Source organism: Andrographis paniculata, unplaced genomic scaffold (assembly GCF_009805555.1).
Source record: "Andrographis paniculata isolate CXL003 unplaced genomic scaffold, ASM980555v1 Contig70END, whole genome shotgun sequence".
NCBI lineage: Eukaryota > Viridiplantae > Streptophyta > Magnoliopsida > Lamiales > Acanthaceae > Andrographis > Andrographis paniculata.
In genome coordinates this window covers 64,543-79,479 of record NW_026137607.1, presented here as the reverse complement: position 1 = coordinate 79,479, position 14,937 = coordinate 64,543, and the positions used below count along the sequence as shown (strand labels likewise).

The following is a 14,937-nucleotide window of genomic DNA, read 5'->3' as shown; positions in this document are numbered from 1 at the left end:
CTTTCGATTCTTCATTAGATTTTGAAAAATTACAAACAAATAATTTTCTACATCTGCTTTAACTTGAGGCAAGATTTCGATACTATTGATTCTTACTTAGATTTTGAAGAATTATAAAAAAATAATTTTCTAAACTGCTTTAACTTGGGGCAAGATTTCGATGCTTTTGATTCTTGCTTAGATTTTTAAGAATTAGAAACAAATAATTTTCTACTGACTGGTTTAACTTGGGGTAAGATTTCGATACTTTCGATTCTTCATTAGATTTTGAAAAATTACAAACAAATAATTTTCTACAACGGCTTTAACTTGGGGCAAGATTTCGATGCTTTTGATTCTTGCTTAAATTTTAAAGAATTATAAACAAATAATTTTCTACAATTACTTTTACTTGGGGCAAGATTTCGATGCTTTCAATTTTTGCTTAAATTTTGAAAAATTACAAAAAAAAAAAATAAATTCTACAAATACTTTAACTTGGGGTAAGATTTCGATGCTTTCGATTCTTGATTAGATTTTGAAAAATTACAAACAAATAATTTTTTACAACAGCTTTAACTTCGGTAAGATTTCGATGTTTTTGATTCTTTGTTAGATTTCGAAGAATTACAAACAAATAATTTTCTACAACTGCTTTAACTTGGTGTAATATGTCGATGCTTTCGATTCTTCATTAGATTTTGAGAAATTACAAACAAATAATTTTCTAAACTACTTTAACTTGGGGTAAGATTTCGATACTTTTGATTTTTACTTAGATTATGAAGAATTACAAACAAATAACTTTATACAACTGCTTTAACTTGGGGTAATATTTCGATACTTTCGATTTTTCATAAGATTTTGAAAAATTACAAACAAATAAGTTTCTACAACTACTTTAACTTGGGGCATGATTTCGATACTTTTGATTCTTGCTTGGATTTTGAAGAATTACAAACAAATAATTTTCTACAACTTTTACTTGGGGCAATATTTCGATGCTTTCCATTCTTGCTTAGATTTTGAAAAATTACAAAAAAAGAATTTTCTACAAATGCTTTAGCTTGGGGTAAGATTTCGATGCTTTCAATTCTTGATTAGATTTTGAAGAATTACAAACAAATAATTTTCTATAATTGCTTTAACTTGGGGTAAGATTTCGATATTTTTTATTCTTGCTTAGATTTTGAAGAATTACAAACAAATAATTTTCTACAATTGCTTTAACTTGGGGTAAGATTTCGATGCTTTCGATTCTTCATTAGATTTTGAGAAATTATAATCAAATAATTTTCTACAACTGCTTTAACGTTGGGCAAGATTTCGATGCTTTTGATTATTGCTTAGATTTTGAAGAATTACAAACAAATAATTTTCTACTACTTTTACTTGGGGCAAGATTTCGATATTTTTGATTCTTGCTTAGATTTTGAAAAATTACAAACAAATAATTTTCCACAAATGCTTTAACTTGGGGTAAGATTTCGATGCTTTCGATTCTTGATTAGATTTTGAAAAATTACAAACAAATAATTATTTACAACTGCTTTAACTTGGGGTAAGATTTCGATGTTTTTGATTTTTGCTTAGATTTTGAAGAATTACAAATAAATAATTTTCTACAACTGCTTTAACTTCGGTAAGATTTCGATGCTTTTGATTCTTGATTAGATTTTGAAAAATTACAAAAAAAAATAATTTTCTACAACTGCATTAACTTTGGGCAAGATTTCGATTCTTTTGATTCTTGTGTAGATTTTGAAGAATTACAAACAAATAATTTTCTACAACTGCTTTAATTTTTGGTAAGATTTCAATGCTTTTGATTCTTGCTAAGGTTTTGAGAAATTACAAACAAATAATTTTCTACAACGGCTTTAACTTGGGGTAAGATTTTGATACTTTTGATTCTTGCTTAGATTTTGAAGAATTATAAACAAATAATTTTCTACAAATACTTTAACTTGGGGTAAGATTTGGATGCTTTTGATTCTTGATTAGATTTTGAAAAATTACATACAAATAATTTTCTACAACTGCTTTAACTTCGGGCAAAATTTCGATACTTTTGATTTTGAAGAATTATAAACAAATAATTTTCTGCAACTGCTTTAACCCCCGTACGATTTCGATCATTTCAATTCTTGATTAGCTTTTTAAAAATTACAAAGAAATAATTTTCTACAACTGCTTTAACTTGGGGCAAGATTTCGATGTTTTTTATTCTTGCTTAGATTTTGAAGAATTACAAACAAATAATTTTCTACAAATGCTTTTACTTGGGGTAAGATTTGAATGTTTTTTATTCTTGATTTGATTTTGAAAAATTACAAACAAATAATTTTCTACAACTGCTTTAACTTGGTGTAAGATTTTGATACTTTTGATTTTGAAGAATTACAAACAAATAATTTTCTGCAACTGCTTTAACCCTGTTAAGATTTCGATCCTTTCCGATTCGATTTTTAAAAATTACAAACAAATAATTTTCTACAACTGCTTTAACTTTGGGCTAGATTTCGATGCTTTTGATTCTTGCTTAGATTTTGAAGAATTACAAACAAATAATGTTCTACAACTGTTTTAACTTGGGCAAGATTTAGATACTTTTGATTCTTGCTTAGATTTTGAAGAATTACAAACAAATAGTTTTCTACAATTACTTTAACTTAGGGCAAGATTCGATACCTTTGATTTTTGCTTAGATTTTGAAGAATGACACAAATAATTTTATACAACTGCTTTAACTTGGGGTAAGATTCCGTTACTTTCGATTCTTCATTAGATTTTGAAAAATTACAAACTAATAATTTTCTACAACCGCTTTAACTAGGGGCAAGATTTCGATGTTTTTGATTCTCGCTTAGATTTTGAAGAATTACAAAAAAATAATTTTCTACAACTACTTTTATTGGGGCAAGACTTCGATGTTTTTCTGCTATCAAAGCGCACAGTCCCTGTGAGTTTTAATTCTTGCTTATAAAAGATTTTGATAGAATTTGAAAAATTAAATACAAATAATTTTCTACAATTGCTTTAACTTGGGGTAAGATTTCGATTTTTTTCTTTTTCGCTATCACTCTCTGTGAGTTTTGATTCATGCTTAGATTTTGTTGGATTTTGAAAAAGATTATGGATATGAGGTTTTCGTGTGGTTACTTCCTTATTTAATCCGGTAAAGGAAAATAGGGTTTAATGATTGGGAACAACGTATGGATTGTGCTACTTACTGCCATTTTAATTTCAATATGTTGTTTTATTCTGTTATTAGGTGAAGAATCAATTCCTAGTAAATGGCTTCCGACAGAATCACCGGGCTTCCTGACAACACCATCGACGAAATTATTAAGTACTCGCCGTTGAAAAAAGTGGTGAGAACTAGTGTACTATCCAGAGAATGGAGGTATAAGTGGTTATCAGTTCCGCATCTAGATTTCAGTTGGGACTTCCAAAAATCACTGCCTTCGGAATGCCCCATTGAAGGTGTCATTTCCCACATACTGCTATTGCACAAAGGACCCATAGTCAAGTTTTCACTTTGATACAGTAACTATGCCCATGTGGTTGTTAATCGTTGGCTCCAGATCTTGAAAACAAAGTGCGTTGAGGACTTCTCACTTGGAGTTTGGGCCGAAACCACTATTTATGCCATACCTAGTGATCTATTTAGTTTTCATCTCCTCAGGCATCTGCATCTTAATTTAGTTGCGATGACTTTGCCTACTACTTTCAAAGGTTTTCCTGAGCTTGTCAAACTTACTCTTGAACTTGTCGAGATTACCTACGCGGAGTTGCACATGTTTATCTCTAGCTGTCCGAAGCTTGAGTGGTTGTATCTCCACGAGCTGACAGATGTCCCAACATTTTGGGTACATGATGTTGATGCCCCGAAACTCAAATACTTGGAGCTTGTAGGAAACAACGTCGAACTAGCTCCTTCTTTCAATGGCTTCAGTTTGCTTGCTGAACTTAGGATTTCTATAGTCAAAATTGCCCCACAAGTGTTGCAAGGTTTCTATCCGAATGCCCATTGCTAAGGTTGGTGTATATTAGCAGTTGTTATTATGAAACTCCATTTTCCCATCTCGATATTAGTGCTACTAATCTCTAACTGTCGAGTCTTATCCAACTTGAACTTGCGAATGTTCAGATTACTCCTGAAGGCTTAGAAAGTATTATTTCAAAATGTCCAATGTTTAAGCGCTTGTCGATTAGCTCATGTTTTTCACCTACCACAGTTTGGTGCCTTGATCTTGATGCTCCGAATCTTAGAGAACTCGTCATTAAACATACCGGCATCAAGCTTCCTCCTACATTCCATGGTTTTAGTAGACTTGCTAGTCTTTGTCTTGAAGGACTCGTCGTTGATCCTGAAGAGTTACAACTGTTCATATAAAAATGTCCAGTTCTTCAATCATTGATGGTTCGTAAGTGCAATGACCAAAATGGATTTTGGCCTCTCAACATCGATGCTCCTAATCTCCGGGTCTTGGAACTTAGACGGCTTATTCAGTTTAATTTGTGTGCAAAACACACAATCTGTTCGGGAAGTTTCTGGCGTATATCCATATTTTGCTTTATTGAGTAAAGATGCTGATTATGAAAATTTTAGATCTTCTCGAACAATTGGAGATGGGAGTAACATGAGTAAGTTTTTAAGTCACCTTCCATCTCTTGTAAAACTAGAAGTTGGAATCTCGTTTTTGCAGATGCAATTAGTACATACTTTAAATTTTTTTGCATTTAGTCATTGTGTTAACATTTTGAGGTGCAAATAATGTGGAGTTCACCTTATTTATTTTTATTGAAGTTCCTGGCTTTGGGTGCCGTGCCGCAAGAACTTCCTAGCAAACTTAATAATCATTGAAATAATATATTGTTATTGGCGATTTAATAGTTATACCTTCAACGATAGAATCATATATACTTGAAACATTTCATACTTGGCTACAATTGATCGATATGTTTGACAAAAGCATGGCGACCTCTATGTCTTCTGCACGGTGCTCATCCTCTTTGTAGAGGTCAAGCAGGGCATCTGTGCATTCTTTCTAGAAATGGCTTATGCTCCCTCCTTGTTGCTCATTATTGCCTCTCTATTTCAATAAAGTTATTTGATTAGATAAAATATAATTGGCGCGCGCACACACATACATATATGTTAACTTAAATGTGCAGACAATAATCAAATACTTGAATATCTCATTTTAATTAGCAAATGATGAAGATAGCGACGAGATTATGTCATTTCATGTTAAGAAACACGCCCTCGTTTCTAGGGTTAAGTAGGCGAGTGTTGCAATTGTCTTGTTTTGCATTCTTTTGCTACTGGCTTCCTCTATTAATAATGTTCTTTGTTGTAGGCTTAAAGTCCTGCACAAGAAATGAGCCATCACACGTAGTTGTCTATAGATGGTGATAGTTAAGGTTCTTTACATATTTTTGACCAATAAGTTTTTATTTTTTCTTTTTTATTTTTTATATGAGTATTGCAATGTCCAAAGATGTTTCAATTGATGCATCAAATGAAAAAGCTAATGAACCGTACATAATACAAAGAAATGAAATCAAATCTATATTGAAGTGAAAGTGGGAATAATCGAAGAAGGAGCCCTCTTATTCTTCATTCAAAGTCTATATTGAAGTGGAAGTTAAGAAAGCTTTCGATTTGGTTATTTTTCTCGATAAATGATTGCTTGTATGCAAATAGGACAATTAATTTTCTTTCTATCCCAATTATATGGAACGATCTCATTTTGATCACAAAAGATAAGTGTATATTAGCACATCCCTTATCTCCACATGAAATAAATGAATCACGACAAATGAAGTTTCTGTCTATCTACGGCGAATGTTTTAAATACGTTCAACAATTGACGGTTTTAGAGCTGGAATAAAGTGATGCTTTAGTTGGACTTCATTTAGTTTATAAATATGCTTAATACTATATGTTCCCTTTTAACGAGAGCACAAGAGTAGATCTTCGATCATCCTCTAATTAAATAAAGGGGACTTTGAATAAAGAATAAGAGGGCTCATTCTTCGATTATTCGCTTTCACTTCAATATAGATTGAATCTCATTTATTGTATTCTTGCTTATGTCTTTTAAAAGTTTACTGATTCATGGTGAACTTACATATCTTAGTTTATTCAACTTTTTGTATGTTTCATTAGCTTCTGTATCCGATGCATCAATTAAAACATCTTTAGACATTAAAATTATGCATAGTTATATAAAAAATTATTGTCCAAAGAAATTGTAAAGAACCTTAACTATCACCGTCTATTTACGACTACAATGGCACATTTCTTGTGCCGGACTTTAAGCCGACAACAAAGAACATTCTAAAGAGAGGAAGAAAGTTGAAAAAGAAATTAAAAAAAAAATAACAATTGCAACATTCGTCTACTTAATCCTAGAAATAAGGTGCGTTTCTTAACATGAAATGACATGATTTCATTGCTATCTTCATCATTTGCTACTTAAAGGAGACATTCAAGCATTTGATTCATTGTCTGCACATAAATTCACACACACACACATACATACATATATATATTTGTGAGTGTGAGTATGCGCGCATTATATTTTATTCAATCAATTAGTTTTATTGATTTCGAGAGGCAATAATGAGCAACGAGGAAGCATAAGCCATCTGGAGAAAGAATGCACAGATGCGCTGCTTGACCTCTGTAAAGAGGATGAGCATCGTGCGGAAGACTTGGAGGGTGCCATGCTGTTATCAAACATGTCGATCGATTGTAAGATGATTCTTGATAGAGTACATTAGTGTGCAAAGAAAAACAGAATGTTGTTATTTTAATTACTATGATAATATATAGGGTTTGTTCAGTCATATTTTTTCCCGACAACAGAGAGTAGATATTTCAAGTATATACAATTCTTAAATTTCTTTATGGATCATTCTGTTGTTGAATGTATAACTATTAAACGCCAATAAAACTACATTATACTCCAACATCAATATGAATGTGTGATTTGTAATTAAGCAGCATATGGTACTTGTAATTAAGATCTCCTCATTAAATTAAAATCTAAGAGGAGAAACAAAAATGAATGTCTTGCTCTGTGCTGACGCTGCTGGACTCCCGAGCTTCCGGTTCAGATAGGGTAGGGTCGTACTGGATTTCTTTGCATTATCATTTGGGTTCTTTCGCTTTTCTCGTTTCCTTTGGCGTTTCTATATATGCCTGAGTCTCCTGTCTTTGCTTTGTAAGTATTTAGAATTACATATGACTTGATGCAGTTTGTATACGTAGATTGCTTGGATTTCCAAGCCCGACCATTTATTAACTGAAAGCACAAAATAATATGGAGTTCACCTTATATATATTCATTAATTCTTGGCTCTGTGTAGCTGGTGTGCAACAAGAACTTTCTCGAAAGCTCTCAATTATTTAATGATGATTGAACTCAGTGATGTGAATTTTGAAATCTTAGACGTAGTCACATTTGTTGTTTTCTTGATTAGAAGTCGTTGAGAATTAATGTGTTGAATTTTATAATTGTGAAAAATAAATTCTAAATTGAATTTTAAATTTTAAATTCAAATTCAAAATTTAATAATGTCTTGGTCAGAGTCTTTAATTGGTATCGGTTACGAGTTTATTGTAATATATATATATATATAGGCCTCAAACTTTATAAAAAATTCATTCCATTATAATATTAATAATAAAAAAATCCAAGAGAAGTTACCCTAAAAATTAAAAAGCGCAACCGCTTGGGTTGGGTGTGTTTAAAAGAGAAAGACCTATTTCATATGCAAGTATTAATAATAAAAAATAAACCCCCTATTTAAAGTTGGCAGATGGATACCTGTAATAAAAAAGTCGGAATAAGTGACAAACGTGTTTACCCGATATAAATTAAAAAATTTTGTGTTTCACTAAAACCCTAAAAGTTTAATCCAGCGGCGGATTTGTTGTTGCTGAGTGCTTTATCATACGCAGAATTGATTTTCTACGGCTGCTTTAACTTGGGGTAAGGTTACTATGCTTAGACTTTGTGCGTTTTGCCCAGATTTTCTTGGATTTTGAAGAATTACAAACAAATATTTTTCTACAACTGCTTTTACTTGGGGAAAATTATGATACTTTTGATTCTTGCTTAGATTTTGAAAAATTACAAATAAATAATTTTCTAAAACTGCTTTAACTTGGGTAAGATTTTGATGCTTTCGATTCTTTCTTAGATTTTGAAAAATTACAAACAAATAATTTTCATGGGATAAGATTTCGATGCGTTTTTTGCTATTGACGCACACACTCCCCTGTTTTGATTCTTGCTTATAAAAGATTTTGATATATTTTGGTACAACTACTTTAACTTGGGGTAAGATTTTGATGCTTTTTTTCGCTATCAAAGCGCACACTCTCTGTGAGTTTTGATTCTTGCTTAAATTTTGTTGGATTTTGAAAAAGATTATGGATCTGAGGTTTTCCTATGGTTACTTCCTTATTTAATCCGGTAAAGGAAAATAGCGTTTAATGATATGGATTGTGCTATTTACTGCCATTTTAATTTCAATCTGTTGTTTATTCTGTTATTAGGTGAAGAATCAATTCCTGGTAAATGGCTTCCGATAGAATCACCGGGCTTCCTGACAACACCATCGACGAAATCCTTAAGTACCTGCCGTTGAAAGAAGTGGTGAGAACTAGTGTACTATCTAGAGAATGGAGGTATAAGTGGTTATCAGTTCCGCATCTAGATTTCAGTTGGGACTTCCAAAAATCACTGCCTTCAGAATGCCCCATTGAAGGTGTCATTTCCCACATACTGCTATTGCACAAAGGACCCATAGTCAAGTTTTCACTTCGATACAGTAACTATGCCCATGTGGTTGTTAGTCGTTGGCTCCAGATCTTGAAAACAAAGTGCGTTGAGGACTTCTCACTTGGAGTTTGGGCTGAAACCACTATTTATGCCATACCTAGTGATCTATTTAGTTTTCATCTCCTAAGGCATCTGCAGCTGAATTTAGTTGCGATCACTTTGCCTACTACTTTCAAAGGTTTTCCTGAGCTTGTCAAACTTACTCTTGAACTTGTCGAGATTACCTACGAGGAGTTGCGCATGTTTATTTGTAGCTGTCCGAAGCTTGAGTGGTTGTATCTCCACGAGCTGACAGATGTCCCAACATTTTGGGTACATGATGTTGATGCCCCGAAACTCAAATACTTGGAGCTTGTAGGAAACAGCGTCGAACTAGCTCCTACTTTCAATGGTTTCAGTTTGCTTGCCGAACTTAGGCTTTCTATAGTCAAAATTGCCCCACAAGTGTTGCAAAGGTTTTTATCCGAATGCCCATTGCTCGAGTTGGTGTATATTAGCAGTTGTTATTATGAAACTCCACTTTCCCGTCTCGATATTAATGCTACTAATCTCAAACTGTCAAGTCTTATCCAACTTGAACTTGCGAATGTTCAGATTACTCCTGAAGGATTAGAAAGTATTATTTCAAAATGTCCGATGTTTGAGCGCTTGTCGATTAGCTCGTGTTTTTCACCAACAACAGTTTGGTGCCTTGATATTGATGCTCCGAATCTTAGAGAACTCGTCATTAAACATACCGGCATCAAGCTTCCTCCTACCTTCCATGGTTTTAGTAGACTTGCTAGTCTTTGTCTTGCAGGACTCGTCATTGATCCTGAAGAGTTACAACTGTTCATATCAAAATGTCCAGTTCTTCATTCACTGACCGTTCGTAAGTGCAATGACCAAAATGGGTTTTGGCCTCTCAATATTGATGCTCCTAATCTCCGGGTCTTGAATTTAGACGGCTTATTCAGTTCAATTTGTGCGCAAAACACACAATCTGTTCAGGAAGTTTCTGCCGTATATCCATATTTTGCTTTATTAAGTAAAGATGCTGATTATGGAAGGTTAAAATCTTCTTGGGCAATTGGAGATGAGAGTAACATGATCAAGTTTTTCGGTCAGCTTCCATCTATTGTAAAATTGGAAGTTGGAATCTCGTTCTTGCAGGTACAATAAGTACATACTTCAAATTTTTTTGCATTTAGTCATTGTGTTAATTTTTTAAGGTGCAAATAATGTTGAGTTCACCTTATGTATTTTTATTGAAGTTCCTGGCTTTGGGTGGCGTGCCACGAGAACTTCCTAGCAAACTTAATGATTTGAAGACTATTGAACTAAAAAAAATGAATTTTGGAATCATGGACCACGTCAATTCTGTTGTTTGCTTGATTAGAAGCTCCCCTAAGTTGTACAGCCTTGTCATTAATGTAAGTATCCTTCATTAGCATGTTTTGTTTTTTTTGGTTTTTGATTTGTATTCTTTCATAGTTCCATTCTCACACTTGTCATATGTATGTATGTATATACCAGTTTGAAGGTTGGCAGACCAGGAGTTGGGGAGAGGAGTGGAGTCATGTTAACGAATCAATTAGAGCAGAGCAAACACAAAAGGCTGTTGAATATATGAAAGACATACAGAAGCAAAATATTCCTTACAACGACATCAAAATTGTGAAGATGAAATTGTTTGAGGGCACTCAACCTGAGTGGAATTTGTAAAGCTTATTCTATTGTGGGGGGTAGAACTTGAACAATTGAATTTACTTTCTCATTCTAGGAATTACTTTGAATTGGACGGGGCAAAAAGAGAGTTGAAGTTGTTCTATTTGGAGTCATCTTTCAAGGCTAAATTTTTTATAGATAAACAGCTAGTGTAAAATTTTGGCTTTTGCCATGAATTATTGCTTTGTTGTGAATATTTGTATTAAGCTGCATTTCGGAATCTCTACATTTTTCTTTTGTTTTATTAATTTTTGTTTTTAATGATTTGTATTAATGGAGTTATAATTCTATTTTCTGTTTCTTTATATATATATTTATATTTTTTTGTGTCGATTCAATTTTAAGTCATCCAATTATGGTTCAATTAAAAATTTTCTTTTGTGTTTTTATGTGCATTTATAAATTAAAGCAATTCAAGATAATTAAAGAAATATTTTTTGTTGGCACCTAAACATCATTTATTGAAGTTTATAAAATTTCAGCTTTAGATAGCCACTTTCCTCTTTCACAACACCGCGGCGGATTTACAGATTGTACTTTTCTCCTTATCCATAAGGATCGGACACCTCATTTACATTAGATTATTCTATATGTTTAAGATAGTCAAAAATTATTCTATATGTTTAAGATAGTCAAAAATAAATGAGTTTTGTGCATTTAATCCCAAGTACCTGTCCAACAATCAAATCCTCGAACATTAAATGCAGATATTGTTACAAATTCTAAGCACAACAGAAACAACACAAAACACAATACTTAATATCTCAATTAAATTTGTATATGTTCCGAGTGCTGCCAGTAGAGGCTTTTCATTTCATTATGAATAAAAATGATGAAATATATAGATTCTGTTTCTTATTTCCTTCTCAAACAAGGCTCTGTTTATTTGATTCTATACATTTCTAAATATTTCGAAATCCTCTGCCTGATGCTGTAAGAACAAGCGCACTCTCAAAAGAGTGGAGGTATAAATGGATACCAAGCCTTGTTTTCGATTTCGAAATCGAATTAGATGATTCCGTGGGTAATTGGAAGCATGATCCTTAACCTGTAATAGATCGAATCCTTGTGCTTCATAAAGGGCCTATAACCAAATTTTTTAACTCAAGGAAGCCTATGCAGTTTGAGCGTTGCTGCTTTTGATCGTTGGCTCCTTTACTTGTCGAACAACCATAATCATCATATGGAAGATCTTTCGATTGCTTATCCTCGCTTGGATATACTTAGTAGGATTTCGACATTTCTGTTTGCTTTTGATAACCTCACACATTTGTGTGTTGAAAATGTTGTCATCACACTTTCACCTCAATGGAATGGTTTTGGTAAGCTTGTTAAACTCGAGCTCCTGTCTGTTTCTGTTGAGCTTGATGAGCTGATGACTCTACTTTCTAAATGTCCGATGCTCGAGTACCTTGATTTCGAGGTAGATATTTTCTCAATATATATTTCTACCTAAAATGATCCGTGAATGTGTATTGATCATGTGCAATTCTAATGCAAGAAATAAACAATTAGGGGCGAGGATAAAGGATGCGACAAAGAGCTGAATCATCGTCACTGTTCTAAAAGTTAGGGCAATTAATTTCAGAGTTCCGGTAGATGTTGCTTGTGTTGTTAGCTTGTTGCAAAGCTCTCCGAATTTGCATTCTCTGGAAATTACTGTAAGTGACATTATTCTTTCTATGAACTTGCTCTGTTTTATATATATCTTTCTCTCATTTGATCTTTTTCCTTTTTAGTGTGATCATCGCAGACATTATTTCATGAATTATTTCATCAATGAGGAGCACACTCTCGAGGTTCTCAAGTCTGTAAAACCTATTAATCTGACACACCTGGAAAGTGTAATGATCTCGCTCTTGTCTGGTTATGTGGCGGAGGTGGAATTCATTAGGAATGTTTTGCAGTGGGCAAGTGTACTGAAGTACATGACATTGAAATCTACTTTCAGTGGCATCGGCGATGAGCCTAATTTTAGTAAGATGGTAAAAAGCTTGGCTAAATGACATAACGGTGGGCTAGAGCCGCCTCTTTATTTGATCTCCGGCTTTGGGATAAATGATCCCTTAGCTGATGTCTGATTAAACTCTCAAATTGGGAATTGCTGCCTTCAGAATACCCCCCCTGAATGTGTCATTTCTCATACACTGCTATTACACAAAGGACCCATTCGAAAGTTTTCACTTGAATATACTAACTCTGGCCATATGGTTGTCGATCGATGGCTCCAGATCTTGAAAAGCAAATGTGTCGAGGAGTTCTCACTCGGAATTTGGACCGAAACCACTCTTTATTCCATACCTAGTGATCTATTTAGTTTTCATCTCCTCAGTCATCTGCAGCTTAATTTAGTTGACATGAAATTGCCTACTACTTTCCAAGGTTTTCCTGCACTTGTCAAACTTAGTCTTAAACATGTACGGATAACCTACGAGGAGTTGCGCACGTTTATCTCTAAATGTCCGATGCTTGAGTGGTTGTCTCTCAACAAGCTGAGAGATCTCCCAACATTTTGGTTACATTATATATTGATGCTCTGAATCTTAGAGACTTGCGTCTTAAACATACCAACATCAAGCTTCCTCCTACATTCCATGGTTTTAGTAGACATGGTATGCTGTGTCTTGAAAGACTCACCATTGATCCTAAAGAGTTACAGCTGTTCATATCAAAATGTCTAATTCTTCAATCATTGACTGTTCATCGATGCAATGACCGAAATGGATTTTGGCCCCTCAACATTGAGGCTTCTAATCTCCTGATCTTGAATTTAGACGGCTTATTTAGTTCAATTTGTGTGCAAAACACACAATTTGTTCGGGAAGTATTTGTAAAATATCCATAATTCGATTTATTAAGTAAAGATTATGATTATGGAAATTTTGGATCTTCTCGAGCAATTGGAGATGGAAATAACATGATCCAGTTTTTCGGTGGGTATCCATCTCTTGTAAAACTAGAAGCTGGGAATTTCTTTCTACATGTACAATTAGTAAATATTATAATTTTTTTTGCATTTTTTATTGTGTTAATATTTTTAATGAGCAAAATAATGTGGAGTTCACCTTATGTATTTTCATTTTAGTTCTTGGCTCTGCATGAAGTGCCGCAAGAACTTCCTCGAATGCTCAATGATTTGAAGACGATTAAACTAAGAAATGTGAATTTCGGAATCATGGACAATGTTGCTTGTGTTATCTGTTTGATGCGAAGCTCCCCTAAGTTGTATGGCCTTGACATTAATGTAAGTATCCCCTTCATGGATTTGTTAGTTTTTTTTTTTTTTCTTTTTTTCAGTTTTGGCTTGTGAATTCTTTCATAGTTCCATCTCACACTTGTCATACATATGTATGTATATTATCAGTTTGATGCTTGGCTGCTGTGGGCTCCGAGAGCTGAGGAGACGTATAAAGCTATCAATTATCTTAAAGCCAATCAGAAGCAAAATATTAATTACAACAACCTCAAGATTGTGATTATGAAATTTGTGGGCATTCAACCTGAAATGAAATTTGTGAAGCTTCTTCTATTGAAGGGGACAGAACTTGAACAATTGAAACTAACTTTTCTTTCTATGGATGACGGTGAATTGGACAAGGCAAAAATGGAGTTGAAGCTATTCTATTGAGGTTCTTCGTCCAAAACTAAATTTTTCATAAATAATCAGCTGGTGTGAAATTTTTTTCTTTGACCATGAATCATTGTTTTGCTTAGGATCGATTATTAAGCTTTTTTTTTTGACATTGTTTAGATTATTCGCATCCATTCAATTTTAAGTGATGCATAGGACAGAGATACCAGTGTACCATTCACAAGTAGAATAATTCGATAGAATTAAGTAACTTTACCAACAATAAATGAGATCATTTGAATACAAGTGAGGAATGCAATTATGGTTCAATTAAAAATTTTCTTTTGAATTCTTGTGTGCATTTATAAATTACATCAAGTCAAAATAGTTGAAGAAATATTTTTAGCTGGCCCCAAAATATCATTTATTGGAGGTATATAAAACTTAAATTTTAGATAATCACTTTCTTCTTACAGAATAATAATATTATTCTTCTAAAGATTTAATTCCAACTATTTGTCCAACAGCCGAATCACCAAACATCAAATGGAGATATTATTATAAAATTTTAAGCATAAAGGAAACAACACAAAACACAATATTTAATTACTCAATTCAATTTTTCTATGTTCCGAGTGGCCTGTAGAGGTTTTTCATTGTGAATAAAAATGATGAAATGAATGCAAACATTTGAGATTAAATAAGAATAGTGCTGTTTACTTTGATTTCTCTCTCTCTCTCTCTCTTTGCTATGCAACAATCACAAATCTCTCTAAATACACATTATATTTACTCTCTTAGATGCATAGATCAGAT

The 14,937-nt window shown here is 33.2% G+C and overlaps 2 protein-coding genes across 7 annotated transcripts; both read left to right on the top strand.

Moving 5' to 3' along the window:
- Positions 1-793: 793 nt before the first annotated feature.
- Positions 794-10,840, top strand: LOC127264466 (F-box/FBD/LRR-repeat protein At1g13570-like). 6 transcript variants are annotated; one of them, XM_051294011.1, is made up of 4 exons: positions 794-808; positions 8,558-9,995; positions 10,097-10,255; positions 10,359-10,840. In XM_051294011.1, the coding sequence occupies exons 2-4, from the start codon at positions 8,580-8,582 to the stop codon at positions 10,545-10,547; spliced, it is 1,764 nt and encodes a 587-aa protein (XP_051149968.1). In that variant the 5' UTR covers positions 794-808; positions 8,558-8,579; the 3' UTR covers positions 10,548-10,840. The 6 variants fall into 6 exon arrangements, with proteins under 6 accessions (XP_051149968.1, XP_051149967.1, XP_051149966.1 ...); XM_051294010.1 differs by lacking the exon at positions 794-808 and adding an exon at positions 1,526-1,540; XM_051294009.1 differs by lacking the exon at positions 794-808 and adding an exon at positions 2,721-2,735.
- An 893-nt stretch (positions 10,841-11,733) lies between these two features.
- On the top strand, positions 11,734-14,178 carry LOC127264337 (uncharacterized). The gene is made up of 4 exons (XM_051293818.1): positions 11,734-11,973; positions 12,290-12,535; positions 13,636-13,794; positions 13,915-14,178. The coding sequence occupies exons 1-4, from the start codon at positions 11,734-11,736 to the stop codon at positions 14,176-14,178; spliced, it is 909 nt and encodes a 302-aa protein (XP_051149775.1).
- The last annotated feature ends 759 nt before the right edge of the window (positions 14,179-14,937 follow it).